The 27,489-nt window shown below is 47.0% G+C and overlaps 1 protein-coding gene across 2 annotated transcripts in view; it reads left to right on the top strand.

Moving 5' to 3' along the window:
- The window catches only part of Cep89 (centrosomal protein 89), a 44,318-nt gene extending 27,314 nt beyond the window's left edge, over nucleotides 1-17,004 (top strand). Inside the window, exons 12-19 of one of the 2 annotated variants that reach the window (XR_015047978.1) lie at nucleotides 129-232; nucleotides 1,477-1,592; nucleotides 5,632-5,812; nucleotides 6,322-6,489; nucleotides 7,360-7,501; nucleotides 8,120-8,315; nucleotides 10,727-10,816; nucleotides 13,839-13,856. Coding sequence is in view for 1 of the 2 variants with exons in the window: in XM_021167138.3 (XP_021022797.1) it covers nucleotides 129-232; nucleotides 1,477-1,592; nucleotides 5,632-5,812; nucleotides 6,322-6,489; nucleotides 7,360-7,501; nucleotides 10,727-10,816; nucleotides 13,839-14,008; nucleotides 16,622-16,865 (1,215 nt within the window). In the remaining variant the exon portion in view is untranslated. Of the gene's footprint in view, nucleotides 1-128; nucleotides 233-1,476; nucleotides 1,593-5,631; nucleotides 5,813-6,321; nucleotides 6,490-7,359; nucleotides 7,502-8,119; nucleotides 8,316-10,726; nucleotides 10,817-13,838; nucleotides 14,009-16,621 lie in introns of those variants that run through there. The other variant, XM_021167138.3, reaches the window with a different exon arrangement.
- The last annotated feature ends 10,485 nt before the right edge of the window (nucleotides 17,005-27,489 follow it).

Here is a 27,489-nt window from a genome sequence, read left to right as displayed (position 1 = left end):
GAGACTGTGTGGGTGACGACATTCATGAAACTGTGTGTGGGTGTGTGACAACATCCATGAGACTGTGTGGGTGACGACATCCATGAGACTGTGGGGGGTGTGTGACGACATCCACACTTTTGTTTCAGGAGGAAATGAAAACCTTTAGGCTTCAAGTTCAGGAAGTCGTGAAGGAAAACGAAGCCTTGCACCAAGAGTTAACTAAGAGAAGCCCCGTCACCGTAGAGGAATGGCAAGTGGCCTTGCTAACTTACAACATAGCAGGAACCGGCTTTATAACATTACCAAACAGAAATGCACTGTTTTTTTTTTTTTTAAAAGGTTTATTTATTTCATGTATGTAAGTACACTGTAGCTGTCTTCAGACTCACCAGAAGAGGGCACCAGATCCCATTACAGATGGTTGTGAGCCACCATGTGGTTGTTGGGAATTGAACTCAGGACCTCTGGAAGAGCAGTTGGTGCTGTGAACCACTGAGCCATCTCTCCAGCCCTGGCTTATTCTTAATATTTATTACTTTATTTACCACCCCACCTCACATCTGGATCCACACCATTTCTATACTTCAGAGATAACAACAAGACATTATTATTATTATTATTATTATTATTATTATTATTATTATTTTAATGGCCTCACTGGTAGTCCAGACTGGCCTGCAGCAGATCTCCTCCTGCCCTCAGTTTCTCGAGTGCCGAGGCTCTAGGCTAACTGCACCATACCTGGGGGTTGCTTGTTGTTGATTTTAAAAATTGTTTATTTATTTATTTTAAAAAGCTTTTTAAATGTGTGTGCTTATTTTGTCTGCATACCATGTGAGTACCTGGTGTCCTTGGAGACCAGAAGAGAGCATGAGATGCTCTGGAACTAGAGTTACAGATGGCAGTGAGCTGCTATGTAGGTGCTAGGAATCGAAGACCTCTAGAAGAGCAGTCAGTGCTCTTGACCATGGAGCCATCTCTCCAGCCCTTTATTTTTACTTCTTAGGAGATTGGAGTCTCACAATGTTGTCTAGGCTTGCCCTCAAGTCCTGGACTCAAGCAGTCTCCCTGCCTCAGCCTCAGGAATGCCGGGACTTGTACGTGTGGCTACCATAAGCAGCAGATACCGATTATGAATGAATAGTTTCAAAGTAAAAAACGGGACCTCCCAGCATCCAAAAATGTCTTGTGGAGTACAGAGGAATTATTTGGGTGCAGGGATTCGATGCTTCAGTGTAGGAAACAAACTGGCCATTTTGAGGCCATCTCACCTGAGTATCATGCACAAGGAAGCCCCCCTCTGCCTTTATATGGCTGTTATTGCCACTACGTGCAGTATTTGATGTGTCTGTCACTCGGGCATCGTTGCTGCCCTGTCCCCCATTCACTGCCCGTGGCAATATTTACTGTGTCAGTAGTACATGCCACACTGTGGGATATTTCTGTGATCTCTCAAACCCAAGGACAGTGTTTAATCTTTTGAATCAATTGCAGGAGGCAGCTTCAGACTCAAGCAGAGCTGGTTCTAGATGAGAACAAGCTGCTGATAGAGCAGTTGGAGATTCAGCAAGCAAAAGCCAGGGACACCCACCAGGCGCACCTCCAGGATGGTGAGTGACCGCCGATGTCCTAGAAACCGGGCAGGGCGGCATATTCCAGAGTTGTAGGTTGGCGCAGCCACTGCATTCTCGCAGTTGGTCTGCAGTCAGCCCATGTGTTCTCAGATCCCTCATAGGTCAGCCAAACTGGCTTTAGGGTAGGACAGCTCCTGAGAGTTAAAGAGGTTACAGAATGAAGAAGCATTTGAAACAACCCAACATCTCCTTTCCCCAGATATTTATTAACTGCAGAAGAAAGTAGAACTTTTCTGTTTCCCATTCCCCAGTGTCTCCCACTCCCTGTATGTAAACAAGCACTTTTGTATTGAGTTGCAGCCAGTCTTAGTCACTATTCTATTGCTGTGAAGTGACACTGAGACCAAGGCCACTCTCTTTTTTTTTTTTTGGTTTTTCGAGACAGGGTTTCTCTGTATAGCCCGGCTGTCCTGGAACTCACTTTGTAGACCAGGCTGGCCTCGAACTCAGAAATCCGCCTGCCTCTGCCTCCCGAGTGCTGGGATTAAAGGCGTGCGCCACCACGCCCGGCTTCCCAAGGCCACTCTTAAAGAAGAACATGTGTAACTGAAGGCTGGCTTACAGTTTCAGAGGTTAGGGTCATCATCATGGCGGGAAGCATGGTGGCATGCACGTGGTGCTAGAGCAGGAGCTGAGAGCTTTATGACCTGATTCACAGACAGATAGATAGATAGATAGATAGATAGATAGATAGATAGATAGATAGATAGATAGTCTGGGCCTGGCATAGACTTTTGAAACTTCAAAGCCCAACCGCAGTCGATATTTCCTAATCTTCTAATCCTTTCAGATAGTGTGACTCCCTGGTAACTAAGCATTCAAATATATGAGCCTATGGAGGCCATTTGTATTCAGATCACCAGACATCCCTAGCCCGAAGGTTCTGAGACAGGGTCTGCTCTGTAGTCCAGGCTGGCTCAGAATGTGCCATCAAGCCCCGAGTGCCTTTGAAATCACAGCCCTCCCGCCCGCCCGCACCCCCCCCAATGCAAGGATAACAGGTGTGTGCCAGCATTCCCAGGGCTAAGGACATCAGAGGTGAAATCTCTGTGCTTCTCCAGGACTTCCCATGAGGCTCCTTCTCCCAGTGTGTCTCTTCCTATAGCCACCATAGCAATGGCAATTGTCTTCAAAGTGAGCCAAATTAAGAGATTTTTTTTTCTCTTGCTTTGATTAAAACCAGATATGAGCTCCCCAAATAGTGGCACACTCCCCCTCTTTACTCCTTGAAGACAAGAGTCACAGGACAGGAGTCTTAAACAGGCTGTCTTGCCCCATCCCTGTGAGCCTCCCTATTTCTTCTGCTATGCATACACTGAAGAGGTCACCACCAGCTCTGTTGCAGCTGAAACTCTTGAGCCTGGGTTCCAGGTGCCTTACAACCAGGCTGTGTTCACAGAGTCCCAAAGGAAGTCCCTCCACGAACTTGCTACAGGAACCCTGGAGGCCCAGGCCCTCTGACCTATAACTGAGCCCACTCACCACGTTTTTTTCAGTTTCCTGGCCTAGCCGCTAACTCTGTTCTACTCTGAGCTGTCAGAGAGTGGAGGATTTAAAGCTTTACCCCCATTGTGATACCCAGCGGCAGTGTCATGGAGTGCCCGGGGAATATCTCATTAGTGCATGCTCATACTGAAATTGTCTCGGTTACAGACAAATCATGAGACATGCTTGCACATCTGTGCATGATTTGACACTGAAGTCTTTGGGAAGTGAGTTCCTTGAAGGTTAGATTCATGTCTCATTAAATATTGCAGTGAGCCATATTAAAGTCTTAAGGTGCCGGGCGTGGTGGCGCACGCCTTTGATTTCAGCACTCAGGAGGCAGAGGCAGGCGGATTTCTGAGTTTGAGCCAGCCTGGTCAACAAAGTGAGTTCCAGGACAGCCAGGGCTATACAGAGAAACTCTATCTCAAAAAAAACAAAAAACCCCCAAAAAACCAAAAGTCTTAAGGTACCCAGAGGGGATGGGCTACAGGTTGATAAACAGGCAGGAACATACACACAGTGGATACCTAAATACATGAACTTATAAGTTCTTCTATAAAATGCTGTGGTATACACAAAAAAACCTACACAGATCCTCCCACAAGCCAAAAATCAGCTCTAGATTAGTTATAAAGCCCAGCATGCTATGAATACTATGTAAATAATCAGGACATGTTGTCTAAGTTAGCATGATAAGAGTCTGTATGTGTTTCTCTCTCTCTCTTTCTCTCTCTCTCTCTGTGTGAGTGTGTGTGTGTGTGTGTGTGTGTGTGTGTGTGTAATCCAGGGGATAGCCCTTGGGTGTCATTATTACAAGCCTTTCTTGAGACAGTGTCTTTCACTGGCTTGGATCTTGCCAAGTAGGCTAGGCCATCTGTCTGGTGAGCCCTCAAAGAACCCCCTGCCTCAGTGCTGGGATTACACTTGTGCACCACCACACCCGGCTTTCTTTCGTGGGTTCTGGGGAGGCAAGCGCTTTACCTACTGAGCTATATCATCATCCGCAGATGCAAATATTCTCCCCAATTATTTCCAGTCCACAATTGACTGAGTGAGCTGTGAAGTCTGCAGGTGTGGGAGTTGGTGTCATGTGTATGAATGTTAATGTCATATTAACTGAATGCTTGACACAGGGGAAATAATTTCTGGGTATAAGGCCTTTGGTATTAAAATTCTCCAGAGGATTTTTTTAACAGTTTTTTCTTTTACTGGTTGTTTTGTTTTGTTTTGTTTGTTTGTTTTAAACAAAGTCTGTGTGGCCTCAGAAGTCACTGTTCAGCTACGAATGAGCTTGAGCCTCTCATCCTCCTGCCTCTGCCTCTGCCTCTGCCTCCGCCTCCGCCTCCCAAATCCTGGATGGCAGGTGTGTCCCAACAAGCCCCCTTATTCTGTTTGTCTTTGTATGCAGTGCTGGGGATTGAACCCAGGACTCCGTGCATTCAGTACAAGCCTTTATCAGCCGAGCTACCTGAGCATTGACAGATCTTTTTTGTAAGCTGGTTTTTTTTTGTTGTTGTTGTTGTTTTTGTTTTTTTTTTTTTTTTTGGTTTTTCGAGACAGGGTTTCTCTGTATAGCCCTGGCTGTCCTGGAACTCACTTTGTAGACCAGGCTGGCCTCGAACTCAGAAATCCGCCTGCCTCTGCCTCCCAAGTGCTGGGATTAAAGGCGTGCGCCACCACCGCCCGGCGTTGTTTTTGTTTTTAAGTTAATCTAGGGCCTTGTGCAAGCCAGGCAAATATCATTGAGCTACAGTCCTACCTCCTTTTTTGTTGTTGATTTGGGTTTTGTTTTGTCTTGTGTTTTTTCAAGATAGAATTTTTCTGTGTAGCCCTGGCTGTCCTTAAACTCACTTTGTAGACCAGGCTGGCCTCAAACTCAGAGATATAACCCACCACAGCCTGGCTTCTCCTTTCATTCCCCAATTTTTAAAAACACAGATTATAAATTTTGTTTTTTAAGATTTATGTATGTATGTATGTAAGTACACTGTCACTGTCTGCAGACATACCAGAAGAGGGCATGAGATCTCATTACAGATGGTTGTGAACCACCATGTGGTTGCTAGAAATTGAACTAAGGACCTCTCAAAGAGCAGTCAGTGTTCTTAACCATTGAGCCATCTCTCCAGCCCTCCTTTTTTTAAACCCTTTTTTTTTCTTTTCTTTTCTTTCTTTCTTTCTTTCTTTCTTTCTTTCTTTCTTTCTTTCCTTTCTTTCTTTTTTTTTTTTTTTTTGGTTTTTTGAGACAGGGTTTCTCTGTATAGCCCTGGCTGTCCTGGAACTCAGAAATCTGCCTGCCTCTGCCTCCGCCTCCCAAGTGCTGGGATTAAAGGCATGCGCCACCACGCCTGGCTTAAACCCTTCTTTTTTTAAAAAAAGACAGGTTTTTGAGATAGGATCTCACTGTGTGGCCAAGCCTATCTAGAGCTCATGATCCTCCTGCCTCCGACCCTAAGTGCACCATCACACCTAATACTTATATTTTCATCAGTCTTCTGTGCCAACTCTTTTTCTTGTTCCTTTCCAGTTTCTAAGCTGACTAAACAACTTGTGCTCCTGGAGGCAAAGACTCAGGGCCAGGAAAAGCAGCTCGAGGAAAGCACGGAGCAGCTGGAGAGCTTGCAGGCCAAATGCAGAGAGCTGAAGGCACAGCTGGATAGCAAGATTGCAGTGGACGTCCATACGTCAATTGTCAATGAACTAAAAAGGTGAGGGTGCCTCACCTCTCCAAGCTTGCTTGAGCCCTTGGCATGATCCGGGCAGAGTGGACAGTGGTTGCAGAACTTTGGTTTTATTTTTGTTTTGTTGTTGCTGCTCTTTGTTTTTTGGGTGTCCACCGGGGCCTGGAATCTGGCCACTAGTCATCTGCTTCCTTTTAGTCCCACTTGATTTTACATGAGTACACTGCACCCATGGTGCACTGTACACAGGGTGCACTGTGCCCACAACACTGTACACAGGGTGCACTGTACCCACAACACTGTACACAGGGTGTACTGTGCCCACAACACTGTACACAGGGTGCACTGTGCCCACAACACTGTACACAGGGTGCACTGTACCCACAACACTGTATGCAGGGTGCACTGTACCCACAACACTGTACACAGGGTGCACTGTACCCACAACACTGTATGCAGGGTCCCTCGTACCTAAGGTGCACTGTGCACATGCGTGTGCCACTGTACCTATGTGTCTGCCATTTCTCGTCCTTTAGCCAGTTGCAAAAGGAAGAAGAGAAAGACAGTGCTGAGATGGAGGAGCTGATGGCAAAGCTGACGGCCCTACAGGTGCAGAAGAAGAGCCTGCTTCTGGAGAAGAGCAGCTGGGCCACCAGGAACAGAGCGCTAGAGGCCGAGCTGGAGCGCATGCGCAAGGCCAACAGGTACCTCTGTGTGTGTGTGTGTATGATGATTTTTATCTGCATTTTATCGTCTTTATCTCGTTTTTCTCTGATGGGGCAATAAAGTGGAAAATAATAACCAAAGGGACAGAGAACAGACTATCAGTATAACCAAAGTTTATACTGTCGTTCTCAAGTCTGGGGGTCAGATATTGATAGCCGCATGGCAACCCTGGGCTCTAGATGTCTCCTAACCTCGCCCCAAAGCCTGGTTTCCGGTTACTGCATCCCAGTCTCCTTATTTATTTATTAATCTATTATTTTTTTATTTTTTGGTTTTTTCGAGACATGGTTTTCCTGTGTAGCCCTGGCTGACCTGGAACTCACTTTGTAGACCAGGCTGGCCTCGAACTCAGAAATCAGTCTGCCGCCACCTCCCAAGTGCTGGGATTAAAGGTGTGCGCCATCACGCCCAGCCCCACATTTATTTATTTATTTATTTATTTATTTATTTATTTATTATTCTTTTTGGAGTATCTTATTTTTTTGATAATGCCATGTATTTGTAAATATATATATGTGTGCGTGTGTGTGTGTATATATGTATTTGTATATATGTGTGTATACACATGTGTGGGCATATATATGTATGTGTGTGTGTATGTATATGTATATATGTGTGTATATACATTTGTGGGCATATATATGTATGTGTGTGTGTATATATATGTATATATATATATATATATATGTATATATGTGTGTGTGTATATATGTATATGTATGTGTATATATGTGTGTGTGTGTGTATATATATATATATTCTGGCTTTGTATACATATATTCACTCTGCCCAAGCCTATGCTCACAGGGTTGTTTTTTTTTTTTTCCACCACTGGGGGCCCTCTGCAGGCGATACCAAAAGAGAATTGATGTCCTCAGAAAGCAAGTAGAAAAAGCCATGGGGAAGGAGATGTCTGCTCACCAGTACCTGGCAAACCTGGTGGGCTTGGCAGAGAATGTCACCAAGGAACGAGACAGTCTTAAGTATTTGGTGAGTTTCCTCAAAGTTATGTAAACTTAAGCTTCATATACAAACGTGACTTTAAGACTATCTTTTTAGCAAATCTATCTATATATATAAAAGCTTAATGTCTTAGTATATTAACCACACGTCAAAATTCTCCAAAATTTTACCTTTTAACCATGGGCAAGAATTATTTATTTATTTTGAGGCCAGGTGTTGCTGCATAGACACAGCTGGCCTCAAACTGTGATCCTCCTCCTGTAGCCTCCCAAATACTGGCATTATAGCACAAGCAAAACGTGCTTTAAAGAAAATCAACCAGAAACTCTAAATTATAGCAAATGTTATTTTAGAAAGTGAACTATGTGGCGGTGCCCATGTCTGTCACGCAGCAGCCGGGTGAGACATCTGTAATTCCCTTCAGTCACTGCCTGAGCAGTTCCCACCAGCACACAAATCCCGACAATCACAGGCCGTGCTGAGGGGTGCAGCAAGGTCGTCAGTGCATGCCCCGTGTGTACAGGGCCCTCCCTGGGTTTGGTTCCCAGCACTGAGGGAGGGCTGGAGCAAGCCTCCCGGCGTTAGGTAGAGATCACCCAGGTGTGGTAGCAGGGAAGGGAATTAAGTCGATTATCGGTGTCCTAGATGCTGGAGAAGCGCACAGCCAGCAAGAACCTGGCACGGTTCTAGACACTTCCACACTGATTCAAAAAGATGTCCGCAGCAGATTGTGTGGTCGGAGAAGACAGCTGCTCTCTGTGTCAAGCCATGTGCGTTCAGAAAGGTCTGGTAGATTCCCCCAAGCCCTGACAGTGAGTGCCTCCAAGGGGCGGACTTCCAGGTGATGTTTCTTACAAGCCTTCTTACTTATTTGAATTTTCTCTTCCGTGTGTTTTAGACACATACCACTCCCCTGCGTATAAGCATGCATGGGTTTTCTACATCTCAGTTGCCGGCATGTCAAATTAGAAGGCAGAAGTTAATGAGTGTCCTGACAGAGACTCGGGGGGCATCGTTGTGAAAGGCGGAGATGAGGGGAGGAGGGGCTGTCGGAAGCCCTGGGAAGTTCCTCCCCAGGGCAGTGGCAGAGGCCTTAGCCCTGGCTTATAGAAGTAGTAGAGGGGAGCTGAGGGAGTGTCGCTACTTACTTTTCATAAAATAAATGCTAATTGGACGTGTCGTGATATTGTCTGTACTCAGTGTCACAAAGCATTTTTCACAATGTGACAGTCGCTGGCAGGGCTCCAGCAAGTCTCACTGAACATCACTGGCAATTTAAAAATGTAGTTGATTATGATTATGGTTGTGCAAGGGTGAATGAGTGTCCATGTGTGTCACTGCACATGAGTGGCAGTCAGGTGACAGTTTCTCTGGTCCACTGGGTACCCACTGAGCCATCTCATGAGCCCCATCACAGGCAATTTCTAAGTCCCTCCTGACTCTGACCCTGTGTGATAGAACCTTGAAGCCACTCAGAGCTGATTCTGGCTTCTCCTGAAAAGTTGTTGTCCTGGCCACCGTGCTGGTGTTTCCTGTCACCACACCAAGTGCCCCTTCCTCCCCATGCCCACTGGGCTGCTGAGACGGTAAAAGCCTGTTGGAAGGTGCAGAGCAAAACTGCTCATCTGAAGTTCCTTCCAGCAGCCCTCCACACAGAGTCACAGTAAATCTAAATCCCTGTCTCCAGGGCAGGACACGTGGGGACCCCTGTCCCTGGGATCCCATCCCCAGTCTTTTGTGCTGCAGTAGAGATTCTGACTTCAAACGGCCCCTTCAGATCCACACCTCAGCTCTGCAGACCAGGCAAGCAAACACAGTGGAAGCCACATACTCTGTGTATAAATATTTAAAAGTTGTGAATTTAGCCGAGAGCAGATCACTGAGTCAGCACTAGCTGTGGGCAGAGGTGCAGTCCTGTGCCTGGCTCTGCTCATCAGCAGGACCTCTGATATCCCAAGACCTATGGCCAAGCCAGGGAGGAGGGGGGTATGGAAGCTGGCGGGGCACTCAGGGCATTGTATGATCCACACAGGGTGAAATTGGCTTCCCTGCTTGTCACATCGCTCCTGGTCTCCTGTGTCTTGTGGCCCTCGAAGTCTTTAGGGAAGGCCTCCACTCAGCTCTGGGGAGTGACTGCTGATGCCCAGGGTCATGAGTTACTCTGCAGCTCCCCATTGGCCTTCATCTACTTCCGTTTACACCTTTCTGAGGGAGCACATGGTGGACTGAGGAATGGACGTGGCAACTGCCAGTTGGATGCTTCTTCCTGTGTCTGGGGAAAGTTGTTTAACTTTCTCTGTCAGATCTTTCCTTTCTAGAAAATCCAACAGCTACCCCTAGGTTGCCTTAGGAGGAAGGCATCCCATACCATAGCAGCTGAAGCCCTTAATGGTGTGTGGGAGCTTGTTTCCCATCTGGGTATCAATGCAGACTGCTTGGTTTTGGATGACGTCCCTCTTGGATATACCGTCTGCCATGTTGGTCTGAGAAGAACATTGTGTGTTTATATTATTCCCTTTTGTTTTGTTGTAGTCAAATTAGCCAAGATACAAGCTTGCTTTTATCAAGCTTGATTTTATCACTTATTCATTGAGTACCATGGAAGGAGCCATGACCAAAGCTACTTACGGACTGAAGAGTTTGGCATGTTTATGGTTTCAGAGGAAGAGTCTATAATGGCAGCATGGCAGCCAGAGCTAAGGGATCACATCTCACCCACATACAGGAAGCAGAGAGTGAACTGGAGTGGGGTGGGGTATAAACTCTCAGAGCTCACACCCAGTGACGTACTTCCTACAGCAAGGCTCCGCCTCCTACAGCTTCCATCACTTCCCCAACTAGGGACCAAGTTTAAATACCGGAACCTGTGGGCGATTGTTTCTCATTCACACCACCACAGGAGTGATATGTCTGCTGGGAGAGAGCACGGCTCTGAAGCTCCAAACAGCCAGGCCTGAGGGGCCCCAGACCTCCTTTTCTATCCAGGAGAGATGCCCAGTGTGGCCTTCTCTCCTTGTTGGTCTGTAGCCCTCATCCAAGCTCTGCCTACAGCCCCTCAGGGGAGTGAGGGGGCCAAAAGTGGGACAGGCAGAATTAGAGTGAAGTGTGGGTGTGTGTGTGTGTGTGTCTAGGGATTGAACCCAGGGCTTCACAAGTGCTAAGCAAGTGCTGTGACAAGCGTCACAGTCCGAGCAATTCCCAGGGCTCTGTGTGTTAGCTAAGGTAATGTTTGTGCTTGCACCCTCTCCTCAGGCTCAGTGTTTAGAGAGTGAGAAGCATGGGGTTCTCAACAAAATCCTGAAAGGCAACATTCGCCTGGGCAAGCTGGAGGAGAGAGTAAAGGTAAGGGCGTGCCGGTGTGCATGGTGCCTTCCCATGGGAAACAGAGCTCTCAAAGGACATGTCTGTGTGTGTGTGTGTGTGTGTCTGTGTGTCTGTGTGTGTCTGTGTGTGTGTGTCTGTGTGTGTGTGTGTGTGTCTGTGTATGTGTGTGTGTGTGTCTGTGTGTGTGTGTGTCTGTGTGTGTGTGTGTGTGTGTGTGTGTGTGTGTGTGTGTGTGTGTGTCTGTGTGTGGCATGACTGGCCCATGCAAGGAGCAAAGCAGCGCTGGCTTTGCTGGCAGGCAGCACCTTGTACCTCCTTAAATAACCTGTGGTTTGCTGCACAAAACGCACCAGGCAATTAGAAAACTCAGAGAAGTGTGCAGGCTCTGTAGTTCAGTGATAAGAATACTTTTTTTTTTTAAAGTTGTTGGGTTTTTTTAAAAACATAAAACAAAAACCTGGAAATATAAAAGCTGTACACAATTTAAAAAGAGAGACAGGGTTTCTCTGTGTAGCCCTGGCTGTCCTGGAATTCACTCTGTAGACCAGGCTGGCCTCGAACTCAGAAATCCGCCTGCCTCTGCCTCCCGAGTGCTGGGATTAAAGGCGTTTGCCACCACCGCCCGGCTGATGTTCTTTATTTTTATTTTATGTGAATGAGTGTTTACCTGAGAGTGTGTACATGTACTATATGCATGCCTATATAGGTGGAAGACAGCAGACCCCTGGAACTCTGGACTTACACATGGGTGTGAGCCATATGGGTTCTAGGAACCAAAGCTGGGTCCTCAGGAGAAGCAGCCTGTGCTCCTGAGAACTGAGCCACCTCTCTACCCTATCAGTTTTTGGTTTTTTTTTTTTGGTTTTTGAGACAGGGTTTCTCTGTGTAGCCCTGGCTGTCCTGGAGCTCACTTTGTAAACCACGCTGGCCTCGAACTCAGAAATCCACCTGATTTTGCCTACCAAGTGCTGGGATTAAAGGCGTGTGCCACCACGCCCGGCTTCAAATGTATTTTTTAATTATTTATTTTTTACTTTATTTTTTGGCTTTTGAGACAGTCTCTGTGTAGTTCCTGGCTGTCCTGTAACTCTCTCTCTGACCAGGCTGGCCTTGAATTCAGAGCTCCTCCTGCCTTTGCCTCCTGAGTACTGGGATTAAAGGTGTACACCATCACCTCCCAGCCATTTTTTTTTTGAAATTTTTTACTTTTATATATATGAGTATCTTGTCTGTATATATGCTTTTCCATCATGTGGGTGTCTGATCCTCTGAAACTTAGGCAAAGAATGGTTGTTAGCCGCCATGTGGGTACTAGGAATTGAACAAGGGTTGTTAGCCGCCATGTGGGTACTAGGAATTGAACAAGGGTTGTTAGCTGCCCTGTGGGTACTAGGAATTGAACTCAGGTCCTTTGCAAGAGCAGCATGTGCTCTTAGCTGCTAAGCCACCTCTCCAGTTCCAAGATTTACTTTTAAAACTTTATTGTGTTTCTTGTCTCTCTGCGTGATACATGTATGCCTTGGTTGCATGCAGTATGCGTGGGTGTCAGATGACAACCTGGTAGACTTAGTTCTCTTCTAGCTTTATGCAGGTTTCCTAAGATCAAAGTCAGGCTTCAGGCGTCAGGCAGCGAGCATCTTTACCCACTGAGTCACCTCATCAGCCCCTCGGGTCATTTCTAAAACGGACGTCAGAGATTTAGATACAGATCGTCCGTAGAATTGATATCCTAAAGTAATCCTCACGATCAGTTTTCACAGCCCCTCTGCCTGGAGAGTTGGTTGAAGGCACCGGGGAAGTGGCTCAGTGCCTTAACTGTTACATGGAAGGCACAGGGGATGCTTGAGGGCCCGAGCCACATTGCATGGAAGGTGATAAGCCGAGCTTTTACCTCTTTAGTTTCTATTGCTAGGGATTAGACCCAAAGCCTTTTGTGTGCTAGGCAAGCCCCGTGCCACTGAGCTGTGTCCCAGCCCGAGCTGAGTGCTTCCAGGAGACCGCTTTGATAGTGTAGAACAGTGTTGACAGCTGTGGGCATTGTTGCTTAAGTTGCCAGTTGATGGAAGGATTGCCATTGAAGAATGCAGACGTGGGGGCTGGGCATGTGGCTCCCTGGGTAGAGCTTGCCTAGCACTCGTGAGGCTCTGAGTTTGATCCTCAGCTCTGTATGGAGCTGGATTTGATGGTGCGCACCTGCAATCCCAACACAGGGAGTAGGGAGATGGGGAGGTGGCGGGTGGAGGCAGAAGGAGCCCAAGTTCAATATCCCCTTTACCTACATATGGAATTTGAAGCCAACCTGGGCTACATAAGGCTGTGCCTCAAAAACAAAACAAACAAAGAATTGGAGAAGAAGATTAGAGTAGATTAATTTGCAAAAGACATCCAATTGGTTCTGTGATGCAGATATTTTATGTTTAATTTGCATTTTTAGCATACTACCCCTACAAAAATCAAACATAATATAGATTAGAAATTTGGTTCTCCTTTTCAAGTTTTGTTTCGTTTTTAATTATGTAAGTGTGTGTCTGTATGTGGGAATGTGCGTGTGAGTGCTGGTGCCCTTAGAAGTCGGAAGAGGGTGTCTGTCGGTTACTGGAGCTGGAGTCACTGGTGGTTGTGAGCTGCCTGCATGGGTGCTGGGGGCTGAACTTGGGTCTTCTGTAAGCACTTGCTCTTAACCACTGAGCCATCGCTCAGGTTTTTTTATACCCCCAATTCTTTTGTATCACTGTTTAATTTATGTTTTCTTGAGTCAGAGTCTCACTGTATCCCAGGTGGCCCCAAACTCATTTTTGCCTCTGTCTCCCAGTTCTGGGATTCGAGGCACACCCAGTTTTACCCATTGCTGGAGATCAAATCCAGGGCTTTGTGTGAGCGCCTGGCAAGCACTCTGCCTAAACTGCAGCTGTATCTGGTCCTTCTGTCTCCTTAGATCCAGACTTGCCTTCCAGGTCAGCGCTGGCTGAGGCACACTCACTCAGTGGGCTCTGACTTGCAAGAGGCCACACCCCTTGTTCACCGAGTCCCTCCCCTGCAGGGATACAAGAAGCAGGCGGCACTGAAGCTGGGGGACATCCATCACCGCCTGAAGGAACAGCAGGAGGACTTTGCCGGCAAAGCAGCTCAGTACCAGAAGGAGGTGAAGCACCTACATCGGATGCTGCAGGAAAAGCAGGAGGTCCTGGATGAGGCGCTGCAGCAGAAAAGGTAAGTGTGGGAGCACCATGCAGGAGGAGCACCTCCAGAAGAGCCTGGGGCCTTCTCTGTCAGTTGCACCTGTTCCTGTGAGCAGGGCCTCTCCCTGATCCTGAGGCTTGCATTTTCTCCGCTATGCTGGAAGCCAGCCAGCCCCACGATCCGTTCTTCTGCCAACCTAAGAGCTTGAGTTATAAGTGTGTTTTCGGTGCCTGGCTTTTTATTTGGGGCTGGGATCCAAACTCCAGCCCTTATGATTGCACAGCAAGCACTTTTAGTCACTGAGCCATCTCTCTAGTGTGTGCGCACATGCATGCATGCGTGTGTATATGTGTGTCTATGTGTAGTGTGTCTGTCTGTGTGTAGTGTGTCTGTGTGTAGAGTGTGTGTATGTGTGTGTGTGCGCGTGCATGCGCACTCCTCATTGCCTCCTGGCATGCTTGTGGAACTCAGGTTCTGTGGCGGTCAGGCGCTCTTGATACTTTGGTACTTGGTTCCTTTCAAAGTTTCTGTCTGTTCACCGTCCTGGTTGACACTTTCCGTGTTTTGTCTGTCTGTTTTGTGCTCAGAGTTTCTGTTTAAGTCTCTCTTCATCAGCGCCCAGTGTTGGGCTTCCCCAGCCCTGAGGCTTTGCTCCTGCAACGTGAGCTTCATTTGCAGTTCTTCTGTTTGAGTCTTTGGTAAATCTGGCTTGTCATTTCTTTTCAAGTAAGTTCTTGGCCTTAGCAAATTTATTGAATGAAAAAAAGAAATAAAGAAAAGGCGTGTCTGTTCCTCTGGTAGAGGAGAAAGTTTATTGTAGATACAATGGAGAGCAGAGCCAGAGGCAGACACATCTGAGAGAGTCCAGAGTGGTCATGACCCTGAGCCAGGTGCAGCAGCCAAGAGGGGGAAGATACAGAAAGGGGCGGGTAACCAAAGTGGCTGGGTGATACAGGGAAGGGCAGCGGAGGGAAGGGAGCTGGAGAAGTTTAGGACAGGGAGCAGGGTATGCTAACCATGCCTTGTAACAGGTAGGTATTGAGGGATGCTGGGAGAACCTAGTGGCCAGGTCTGCTCTGATATGATAAATTAGCACCTGAGCCATTGGTTTCAGGATTTGAGACTGAACATTTATACATACAGTTTAATTAATTTTCTTAATATTCAGTTCATAGTTATATGGTCTGTATGTGATCGTTACATTTGAGAAATATGCAGAGGTTCTCTTTTTTACTTTAGTCCCCTTGGTTGTTGTTTTAAGTTGACATAATAATTGGTTCTGTGTGGTCCAGGGCATGATCTCCCACAGCCAGATTCAGTCTGGAACGGATGAGTTTACTAAGCAGATAGCAAGCCTCAGTAAAGGGGTTAGTAGCAGTGGGTAGATATATATGTAGGTAGGCAGATAGATAAGACAGACAGATAGATATCATATTGGGTGTTCCAAATATGCCACAGAAACTGAGTGAGGCAGCCAGATGGAGTCCCGTGCAGGGCAGAGTCCAATCAAGGGAGGCTTCAAGTAAAAGAACAGAGGTGACGTCATCAGATGCACAGCATCCAGCAGGGACCAGCTGGGGAAGCCGAGGCAGCCAGCTGGAGTTCATGCCCCTTTTCTTCACAGCTTGTCTTCCCCATTGCAAGCACTTGTGTACCATGGAGTGGCTGTGGTCACATCTGTTAGAAATGGCTCCCCTTCCAGATGCTCTCAAGGGCACAGTGTTTTTGCCCTAGGTTCTTCCCTCCTGGTCACACCCCAGCCCAGACAAGGGCCATCGGAGGACACCTTGAGACTGGTAGGGATGGGGCTGCAATGGGAGCCACTTCTCTGTGAGCTCTGGCAGTGTGTGGTAACTCACCAGTGTAGTGTGAATCACCTAACCGAACAGATCGGGGGTGCAGTGTGACACTTGGTGCCAGTACACACCGTGAGACACCAGGGACATATCAACAGGGGACCAGAGCCAGGTCAGCTCCTGAAAGGCCTCCATCTTGGGTGTAGTTTGCATTCCCATTTATCTTCTAAAGCCACACAGTGGAGTCGGCAAGGAAGCTTTCACAGATGCATACAGGGCAGTCGGGGCAGTCGGGGCCGTCGGGGCAGTCGGCAGGTTGTTAAGGGCAACGGCCATTCTGACCTTTTCTCCAGGTCATTCTGCTCCGGGTCGCAGGTGAAGTCATGCTTGACAGGCAGTGCTTTAAGGCGATCACTAAATATATCAATATCTAGTCATTGTTTTTTCCGACCTTATTCTCCTTCACTATGAGTCTTTGTGGTGCAAGCATCAAAGTCCTCTCCCCTGGCACTTGAACCCTAAGCATCCATCACTGGAGATCTTATTGCTTCAGGACTCACACAGGCTATTGACATTTCTTTTGTAAGAAGTGTGTGTGTGTGTGTGTGTCTTTTTACATGTGTGCTGGCACATGTGCACATGTGTGAAGACCAGAAGTTGACATCAGGATCTTCCACAAGCACTCTCCCCTGTTTTTTGAGACAGGGTCTTACTGGACCTAGAGTGCTCCAGGCTAGTGATCAGCAAGCCGCCAGGGTCCAGACTCAGGTCCTTGACTAACTGGGCCACCTCCAGCCCTGACTGGTTCAGCTGCTGTTTTCAGCCCCTTCCTCCTTTTCTTTTCCAGAAATATGGAAGGTGAGCTTGAAATGGTCCTGGAGTCCACTGCCAAGGAGAACAGGAGGATGCGGGGCCTTCTCCAGGCCACCCTGGAGAGAAGAAGCACACAGCATGTCACAGCTCCTCCGGACGACACTTGCTTGAGACGCTTCTCTCAGGGAGACCTACTGATTGGCCATGATTTTAGCTATGGTGATGTGCAGCTTCTGGCTACCACCAACCGCCAGAGTCTGGGAGAATCTATGGCGTAGACCTCCTGTCTGAGGTGTCTACTTCCTGCAGGCTATTGGGTGGCTCCTCTCCTCAGGACAAGAAGGCCCGTGGAAGCCACTGAGTGTCATAGGCAAGGAAGAAATAAACCGCCCCGGCATCACACGCTTTTGCATGTTTATTTCGGTCTCTCTCTCTCTCTCTCTCTCTGTCTCTGTCTCTCTCCCCCTACCCCCCCCCCCCGTTATGTTTTGAACCTAAGGGTCTGCACATGTGGAACACACAGGTTACTGAACCGCACCACAGCTCTCCTTTTCTGAGGCAGGGTCTCACTGAGCAGGCCAGGCTGACCCTGAGGGTTTGATCTTCATGCTTTTCCCTCCTGAGTGACCTACCACACGCCTCTCCATATTTTCCTTTAATGACTTGCTACATGTTTAGTGAGATGCAGCCTCTGGTCACATTGCCCTGAGGTGGCTCTGTGACACCCATCATCTCAGCACTCCTAGCTAGGCAGCTGAGAAAGGCCTGGAAGAAATGGAGATGCTGTGTGGTGCCTATTAACCGAGCAGTAAGTAAGTGACAGGCATGAGCAGAAAGACTCAGCAGGGGGTTTAAGCTATGTGACATCTCCCTAGGAGGTGGTCTAGCAGATAACTTTGATGTCTTGTCAAAGGGCTTTACACTCACTGTCCCAAAATCTGAAGACAGTAAGGCAGTGGCCTGCCGGGCATGGGCTTCTCCGCTATTGTCCCGACCCAGAGAATGTCTTTGTCCACTCTGTAAGAACACGCTTCTACCCTGTGCTGCTGCTTCATAAGACACTGAAGTGGGGTCTCCTCAGGGCCACCTTGTGACCAAGGAAGGGGTCCAGGTGGTACAGTTCCTGTGTGCTGTCCCACTTCATGCTAGATCTTACAGGAAACAGGCCGTGGGCTGAGCTCCCAGCACACAGGTGGGCAAACAAAGCAGAGAAAGTGAGGCTGTAGAGGGGCAGACAACCTGCAGGACTGGAGAGACCATAGGCACTTCATTGGGTGAGGGACAGGGGCTGCTGCAGAAGAAGCACAGGCACCCAGGCACAGGCACCCAGGGTCAGCACGTGCTTTGTGGAGGTGAGCTGGGACTCTGGCAAGGATCTTGTCCATTTCATCCTAGTGACCTCCAGGAAAGCATGCTTGTGTTTCTGGGTCCTGATGCACCACTGTAAGACACAGCAGGTGACCTCGGTTTTCATGTTGGCCCATGCAGAAGAGTGTGGGGATCAGAAGTGATATCTTACCTATGCAATTAAAGAAGTGACAAGCCTGCTTCCTGTCAGTACTGATTTCTCTCTACCGTCAGCGAACGCTGCATGGCTGAAAAATGGGGTTCTCTGGTTTTCATGATTTGGATCTTAAAATGTCTATCAAAGGCTCATGCAGCCAAAACACCCAGACTCATAAATTGTATATACGTGTGTGTGTGTGTGTGTGTGTGTTAACAAAAGGAAGCAATGGTGATCACAGTGACCAGTGACGAGGAGTGAGATTGGAGGCAGGGAAGGGAGTCATAGGGCTAGCAGGCTCCTCCCACGAGGAACCATGTTACCTGGAACTCAGTGATAGGCACGGCCTGGGCATATCTCAGTGGTAGAGCATGCCTTTGAATGCACAGGTCCTTGAGCTCAGCTCCCAGCACAGAATTAGAAGAAAAAGGCAGGACCCTGCTTCTGGTGGCACCTGGATACATGGGCTTGTGTGTTCCCAACCCTTTGATGTTGGCTCTCCCTGCTAGTTCTCCGAGCCCCTCACTGATTGTATTAGGATGACTTACTGAGAATCGGTGACCCTCTGAGCCTTTGCACGCTCCCTTTACTTCCCAGGGGCCCGTGGCTGAAATTCAGGCACTAAGTGAATACACCATGCCTCCATTTCATTCTGCTCTACCTCTCTTGTGCCCCACCCCCAGCAAGTCACAAATTATCTTTAAGTGACAGTGGGAAGGATCTGAGACCCATTGAACTTAATGAATAGAGGCCTGAACTCAGACGTGCTTTTGCTGTGGTCATGTGACCCATGTGCTTCTCCGTGGTTTCATGTGTTCAAGGCTTCAAGTGTTCAAGGCATGGCATCCTATTGGGCGGCAGTGGGGCCTTTAAGGTCTTTAAGGCTAGGTAGAGTGATGATGCTGGAGATTGGCCCTTCACTGGTTTTCTGTGCAGCAGTGTGGCTTGTTGCCCACCTCCCACTAATGCCATTACTGCACTGTAACCCAGCCAAGAGGCCTTCACCAAAGCCAAGCTATCACCAGCACCATGCCCTTGAGCCTCCTGTCAGAAGCCGTCTAGGAGAGCCAGAAAAAGCAGGCGAGTTTTCTGACACTGCTCCCTCCATTGTTTTGTATGTCTGCAATGGATAAAGTCTGAAATTGCAAGGCTTTTAGAAAGTTCAGCTCAGAACTGATTCTTGTTATGATGTCTTTCCTGATGTTATTAAACAGCATTATGATCCCTGGTCATTAGCCCACCCTATTGAGGAGATTTTCTGCAGGTAAATGAAGCTGCAGTCTCTTGTAGTAATGCTATATAGACAACTAGATGATTTCTTAATTTTTTTAGAACTTTCTTAATTTTTATAGAACTCCTAAATTTATACAGGTAATTTAGAATTCTCTATGTAAAAAGGCTGCAGTTAGGGCTCTGTGAACCTTCATGTGTCATGGGCTAATTGCACTAAGATAGAAAGGCTTGAAATAGATTTATGATCAGGGAAAACATTCTTTTTAGGCTAGCTGTAAAATCAGTATCAGGTCATAAACTGGGTATGGACAATTTAGTGTAGGTGCAAGGACATAAGATAAAATATTAACTGGAGCTGGGCAGTGGTGGTACATGCCTTTAATCCTAGCACTTGGGAGGCAGAGGCAGGTGGATTTCTAGAGTTCGAGACCAGCCTGGTCTACAGAGTGAGTTCCAGGACAGCCAGGGCTACACAGAGAACCCTGTCTCGAAAAACAAAACAAAACAAAACAAAAAAACAAAACAAACTGGATTTATCTGTATCTGTATAAGACCTCAAAACTAATGAGACATTAGGCAGGTGATTTGCCTTTTGATAAAACCATGTTAACCTAAGACATAATAATTGTTTTAAACTCTTTTTTTTTTTAAAGATTTATTTATTACATGTAAGTACACTGTAGCTGTCTTCAGACACTCCAGAAGAGGGCGCCAGGTCTCGTTACAGATGGTTGTGAGCCACCATGTGGTTGCTGGGATTTGAACTCTGGACCTTCGGAAGAGCAGTCGGGTGCTCTTACCCACTGAGCCATCTCACCAGCCCCTGTTTTAAACTCTTAATGAACCTATGGAGCTAGTGACAGATAGTGAATGTTTAATTAGATAACTAGTCTTAATGGAAACACATGTAAACATGTATTGTAACTTCTTATTCTATTTATGATTTGAATTTATGTTTGAACTTGTGAACTTTTGAAAATAGATGCTTAGGATACCATGTGATCATGTATTCTGAAAAAGTACAAGAACCAGGAACGATGACAATGAGAGAACCGAGCAGAGAGTAGAGAGAACAAAGGGTAGACAAGGGTGGGAGGAGAGAGAGAGAGAGAAAACAGAGAGAGAGAGAAAGAGAAAACAGAGAGAGAGAGAGAAAACAGACAGAGAAAACAGAGAGAGAGAGAAAACAGACAGAGAGAGAGAAAACAGAGAGACAGAGAGAGAGAGAGAGAGAGAGAGAGAGAGAGAGAGAGAACAGAGAGTAGAGATGTTGGAAGCTATTAAGACAACACTATTGTCCTGATCTCCGAATTGGGCCTCTCCCCCCTAGAAGAAAAGGGGGTCAAAAGCGGGCCACCAACGCACAGCTTCGAAAACAACCACAGATTGTTCCAGCCCTAAGTCAGCGCAGGATGTCCTGACCACAAGATGTACCCTGATACCACCAAGTTCCTGCTTCCCCGTGTAGTCGCCAAAAGAAAAATTTCTGCTGCCCCATTCCTCCTGCTGAGTACTTCTCCTTTTGCTTGTGCATTTAAGCCTTGAGCCTTGCTCAATACAGTGAGACCTTGATGCTAATCAGACTGCTTCTTTATGTCGTTCATTGCACTTGGTTCTCGTCTCTCCCTCCCCCCATTTGGTTCTTAGGAGAAGGTCTCCTAGAGACCCTCGATAACTGGACCTGCTGGACGGGTCATAGAGAGAGCAGGCAGGCTTTTTATTACCATGAGACAGGCTTTTTGTTTTGTTTTGTTTTTTGAGATAGGGTTTCTCTGTGTAGCCCTGGCTGTCTTCAAACTCAGAAATCTGCCTGCCTCTGCCTCCCAAGTTGCTAGAGAGTCTGATTTAGCAGACATTTAAGAAATGGTGGCCAGCACTTGGGAGGCAGAGGCAGGCGGATTTCTGGGTTCGAGGCCAGCCTAGTCTATAGAGTAAGTTCCAGGACAGCCAGGGCTACACAGAGAAACCCTGTGTAAATGGTGGACTTGAAGCACCTGTCCCAGGCTGGCCAGAAGAAAGACCCCCCCAAACACCTATGTTTTTTGCCAAAGCCAAAATCTCATTTGGAATGACCATATCTTTTCAGACAAATCAAGGCACATTACATTTGGTCCTTGCCATGATAAATTTATCTCGTTCAAGATGGCAAAGATGAACCGCCAAATAAGCTCCGTTCTGTAATTCTCTTTTTATCACTGACAAGCGCTTCGAACTGCAGTCTTGCTTTCTGATTTAAAAATATGTTGAGTTCATCATGAAGCTCAAAAGCATGTTTTAAAACAGTCTCCTAGCAACCATCTCACGTCAGTGTGAAACAATAGGGCTTTGTTCAGAGCACACTACCGGTCCCACAGTGCTCTCTTTATAAAATCCGCAACACTTAGGATGCTTTTCATTCTCTTCCTGTAACCTCTTGTGGCAGGGTCTTCATCGCCAATATTTGCCAGTGGCTCTTATGGCGAGTTCTGGTGACTTTTGGTGACTTGTTCAGTACCAGATATTGAAATCCGGGTTGACATCCTAGCACAGCTGGTTGGCGCACTGCATGCGAACACCACAAACCTTTCCCCAAGAGATCTTACGGTCTTTCAGAAATGACCTGACTGCATCAAATACATCACATGCAGTAGCTATTGATTCAAGAAGTGTGCAGAAGCCGGGTGGTGGTGGCGCACACCTTTAATCCCAGTGCTTGGGAGGCAGAAGCAGGTGGATTTCTGAGTTTGAGGCCAGCCTGGTCGTTTCTACAAAGTGAGTTCCAGGACAGCCAGGGCTACAGAGAAACCCTGTCTCAAAAAAAAAAAAAACAAAAACAAAAACAAAAAAAAACAAAAACAAAAACAAAAAAAAACAAAAAAAGAAGTGTGCAGAAAAGAATCATCTTTAAAGTCACCATCATTTATACCTCGCATAAACCAGTGACCTTGAAGAGTTTGCAATGTCTGTACACTCTGAGTTCGAGGCCAGCCTAGTCTATAGAGTGAGTTCCAGGACAGCCAGGGCTACACAGAGAAACCCTGTGTAAATGGTGGACTTTGCCATGTTTTGAGGAGGTGCTTAGGAAACACTAGAAATGGAGTAGGTTTAATTTCCTGGATTCCCTGACCAAGACTATCAGCAGGTATGTCTGTAGGCTTAGATCTTGTAAAACCATTTTGATTAGAGTTCTTAAATGCTTCAACCTCCCTTTTAGCCCTCTGACCAGAGGTGGTGGAGAAAAAAGATTAATAGGAAAAAGGGGTCACGGACCTGTTTAGAAGTCGTTCTCTGGGGTGATTCTAATCTTTGTTGTCAGGATACCAGCAGCTCAGTTCAATAGCAAACTCCAAACGTGAATCAGTAGCAGTGTTTCAATCCAGCAGGAACCACAAGGCTCCACCAAATTGGCAGTCAACAGAAGCAGACAGAATCCATTGGAATACCACAAGAAGCTCTTTGGTGCATTTCTCTCTATGAAAACTAATGAAGGGTTATATGGCCAGCAAAGACCAATATAGTGTTGCAAGGCAAGGCAATGCAAGAGTGTCCTCTCACTGTCTGTAGGGTGATATTTATATTCTTTCTAAACATCAGGCACCCTCTCAAGCATCCATTCCTGTTGTAGAAAAATTTAATCCCAATCTGGGGTTTCTACCCTGTCCTGTCTTCGACCATTTAGTTTCTGGATAAAAGACACACACAACCTTTATAATTATAGTAAGTCTCAATTGGCATAGAGCTAGGCAGATATCTGTCCTTTATGCTATGATGTTTATTTCCCAGCCAATAATCCTATTATATAATTTACCATGTTTTGTCTGGGCTGCTCTTAACTCCAATTAGTCAACCCACGTGGCCATTATTCTATGACTCATCTAACCCATGATGAGCTTTCTCCTCTCCACTTTCTTCTCATCATGGTTCTCCTCTGACCCCAAGCCCTGGAACCTTAAACCCTGCCTATGTCTCTTTGGCCCAGCTATTGGCCGTCAGCGTCTTTATTCACTAATCAGGGATAACTTGGGGGGCAAGGTGACCTAGCATCACTTGGGTCTATGTGCAAACTCTCTTGTCTCTGGGGCAACCAGGTCCTGTATAGCATCACAATACATAGCAACAGCTCAAAGCTCAACATGACCCAGCAAAACATCATATGCCCTCTCAAGCGTCTGCTTCAATATAACATCCTCTCACAGCCAGCTCCCAGAAAAACATCATATGACACAGCTGAGTTTCCAAAGAAACCAGAAATTTCCACTTCACAAGTCATCTCTTCTTCTGTAGACAGTGTCCTTAGCTAAGGAACTTGCCCTCAATTGGAAACAAACTAGCCTCCGAGCCTAACTTGAACCCTGCGTGTGGCTGCCGGCAACGGTCAATCCCCAGCAGAGGTGTGAGGTTCCGTAGTCCGGCAATTCTGTGAGCTGCCAAGGATGAAGCTGCAATTCTGCAACATGTTGTCTGTGGTACAGGCCACCAGTGTCAATTCTGGCTTTTTTGGGTCCATCAGCTTTGCTTCTAAAATAGCTGGTATCCTTGCTGGCAAAGCTCAGATGCTTGCTACCAAAATGGCATTGAATTTTCTTTAGCTTTTTAGATGCAGCTGACAGAACTTCACAACAAATAACATTTCCTGCTGTAATTATTGAGGCAAAACCACACTGTTAAAAATCCTCAGTATATTTTCTTAACGTTCTTCTCTATAGGATCTATTGTCATGGGATATTTTTCTGATGAAAGTAATATATAACAATAGCTCTAATAATACAGAAGGCGAAACACGGTAGAGTTCGGTCAGTACAGTTCACTAAGGGTTCCTATGATTTACCATTCTGGGCTTGTGTTCATAGTTGTTACTATCACAAGGGGGCTGGTATTCACACCAACCACAACTGAATATAAAAAGACTGATCATGCCGGGTGTGGTGGCACACGCCTTTAATCCCAGCACTTGGGAGGCAGAGGCAGGTGGATCTCTGAGTTCGAGGCCAGCCTGGTCTACAGAGTGAGTTCCAGGACAGCCAGAGCTACACAGAGAAACCCTGTCTCGGAAAACCAAAAAAAAAAAAAAAAAGAAAGAGAGACTGATCAATATATATATATATATATATATATATATATATATATATACACACACACACATATATATGCAAGTATATATGCACACACATATATATATATGCATGTGTGTGTGTGTGTGTGTATATATATATATATATATATATATATATGCAGTAGTTAATGGTTTTACAGTACATAATTTTACAATTACCCAGTAATTAAAATTCATGAAGTGTCATTTTACCCCCGATACTGCTGCTCTCCACATGTGTGACTGTCCCACTTAAGCACATAATGGCACCAACCCTGTCACATACACTTGTATTGCATTTGTTCAGGGTATATGTGATGGGGTTGGTGCTATGATGTCATAACACTGGGTACTTCTTATGTGGCATATCTGCATGTGGATATCCACCTGGAGGCGGATAAAGGAGCCATGTGTCAGTTCCTAAGACCACCAGAAATATTTGTCTTAGGTGACCCTTGTGAAAGGGTCATTTGATCTCATACGCTGCCATAGGAGATCAGCTGCATTCGGGAGCTGACCTCCAGGAAGTACAGTGCTAGCACCCATGCACACACACTTCTGACCTTGGCAAAGGATCCTTATATCCAGAAGTTGCAAACCCAGCACTCTGAGAGGCCATGGGCACCTCTCCCATTCAGTGCTGAGCCTCTGCTATTCTCACAGTTCCATGAGGGGCACCATCACTAGCTCTATTCCTCTCTCCACATTCTGGAGCTAAGGATTGACCCACGGGGCCTTACACAAGCCAGATGAGCATCCTCCACTGACTGCTCTCTAGCCCTTCCTTATACTGCTCTGTGGTTTGAGTCAGGGTCTCACTAAGCTGCCCAAACAGGTCTTGGACTCAATCCTCCTGCATCACCCCTCTGAATAGCCTGGGGTTACAAGCCTATGCCACCAGGCCCGGTTCACATCTTCACATTTCTGATCCATAATCAAATCTGTGCACAGAGACTGCGAAAGTGTGAGGGGCTCTCAGGGCTGTCTGGCTCCACTCCACCTGTGAGCCTGGCTGTTCAGCAGGCAAAGGCAAGAGGATTGTGTAAGCTCGGAAGTTTGTGGTCCAGCCTGGGCAATGTGTTAAGATTCCTCCCTTTCTTTCTTTTTCTTTCTCTGCTTCTTTCTTTTTTGGGGGTTTGTTTGTTTGTTTGTTTTTGATACAGGATTTCTCTGTGTACCCCTGGCTGTCCTGGAACTCACTCTGTAGACCAGGCTGGCCTCAAACACAGAGATCTTCCTGCCTCTGCTTCCTGAGTGCTGGGATTAAAGGTGTGCCCTACGACTACCCAGAAAATCCTCATTTCTTAAAGTGAAAGGAAAAAAATACTTACTTAGACCACTGGCAGCAGGGTTAATGTGGGCGTCATTCTGTTGTACTTAGCAGACACAAATAGGCCAGTGCTAGGACTGTGTGCTAGGGACACAGGAGTGCTTAGGGACAGGCCCCCTGCTGGCCTCCAGCTTAGCCATCCAGAGACCCAGTGCCCAGGAACAGTATTCTGCACAGAGCATGGGTCAGCCAAGAGAGGAGCGGACAGAGTCCTTTCGTTTTTCTTTCTCCTTCCTCCTCCTCCTCCTCCTCCTCCTCCTCCTCCCCCTCCCCCCTCTTCCCCCTCCCCCTCCCCCTCCTCCTTCTCCTTCTTCCTCCTCCTCTTCTTCCTCCTCCTCTTCCTTCTCCCAACCCCCCCCCCCCCAGATCAGTTTTGTTGGAGGTAGAGAGAATAGAAAATTAGGCTAATTTGGAAATCAAGGAACAGAAGCTGTTTTGCCCTCAGGCATGAGGGACTAAGTTCAATTCCCCTCCACAAGGAAGCAGAGAGCAGGTGGATGCTGGGACTCAGTACTAGCTGGCTTGGACTAATCTATAAACTGCAGCTCAGCAAGAGATGCTGTCTCAAAACAAAACAAAACAAAACAAAACAAAACAAAACAAAACAAAACAAAACAAAACAAACTGGGGTCCCAGGGATCAAACTCAGATTGCTAGGCTTGGTGGCAAGAGCCTTCCACTGCTGAGCCAGCTGCTGAGCCAAACGTTGTCCTCTGACCTCCACACACCTGCATAGCACACACCCACACAAATACCCTCAAGGTTGAGGTTGACCTCTGGCCTCACACTCATTGGCATGAGAGTTCAAGTTTATACACAAAAGAAGAGGGAAAGCAGACAGGCTCCAAGGTATAAATGGATAAGATTCTCTGCACTGGAGGGAGGGCAGGACAATGGTGGAGGGGTAGCTTCAGAGGCTGTGGCAAGTAAATAGAGTGTCTCTAGCAAGCAGACAGATTTCAGCGGGTGTGTGGAGAAGGGCACAGACACATAAGAAAGTTGGACAGTTAAATTCTGAGAGCTAAGGTCAGGCTAGCAGGCAGAGTTCAGGATAACCACAGCAAAGGAGGGGCTTGAAGCATTGAAATTACCAGCTTTTAAAACTAAAACAAAAACTAAACACAAGCAAAACAACACCACTTCTCAGTCAGTGCCCTGGCTCTGGGACAATTTGCATCCCTCATCCTCCTGCAGGTCGTTCCCCCACCCCCAACCCCACAACTTCTGCCCTGACCTTCGGTCCCATCTCACTCTTGAGGTTGTTGTTAGATCTTACCCTGGGGGAGCTGGTGCTGTGACATTTAAATGAGGAGCTTTGGGGCTGGAGAGAGAGGAGGCCTTGCTGGCTCCGCCCGTTTGATAATATCTCAGCTACAGCTTCAGCTCCAATGCTGGTGTGAGAAAAGTGGGTGGTTGAGGCCGGTGGGACCAGTAGCCAAGACCCCCACTGAACCCAGCCAAGGGAACCTCTGGCTCCTCCCACTCAGATTGGAGATACAGGATTGGATCCTATCTATAGTGCCTTCTGTTGCTGGTACTGTCTGGGCCACAGTTTCCCCATGGGGGAAGTTATCAAAGGACGACTCTTTATGTTCCTTTTCCCCTCTATGGTCCAGTGATCAAGTCCTGGGTTCCTTGAACAGCATGTGATAGGCACTTGGCTGGAGTCCTGGTAAAATAGAGCACCCTGTTTGAGCCCTCCTTTCTTTCATGGGAAGGCCTCACCCAGCCTCCTGCCAGCTCCCACGGGGGCACAAGGACTCC

The sequence above is a fragment of the Mus caroli genome, unplaced genomic scaffold (assembly GCF_978045245.1).
Source record: "Mus caroli unplaced genomic scaffold, Mus_caroli_1 scaffold_8, whole genome shotgun sequence".
In the NCBI taxonomy this organism is placed as follows: Eukaryota; Metazoa; Chordata; class Mammalia; order Rodentia; family Muridae; genus Mus; species Mus caroli.
Note: the sequence above shows the minus strand (reverse complement) of the source record. Positions and strands in the feature narration are given on the sequence as shown.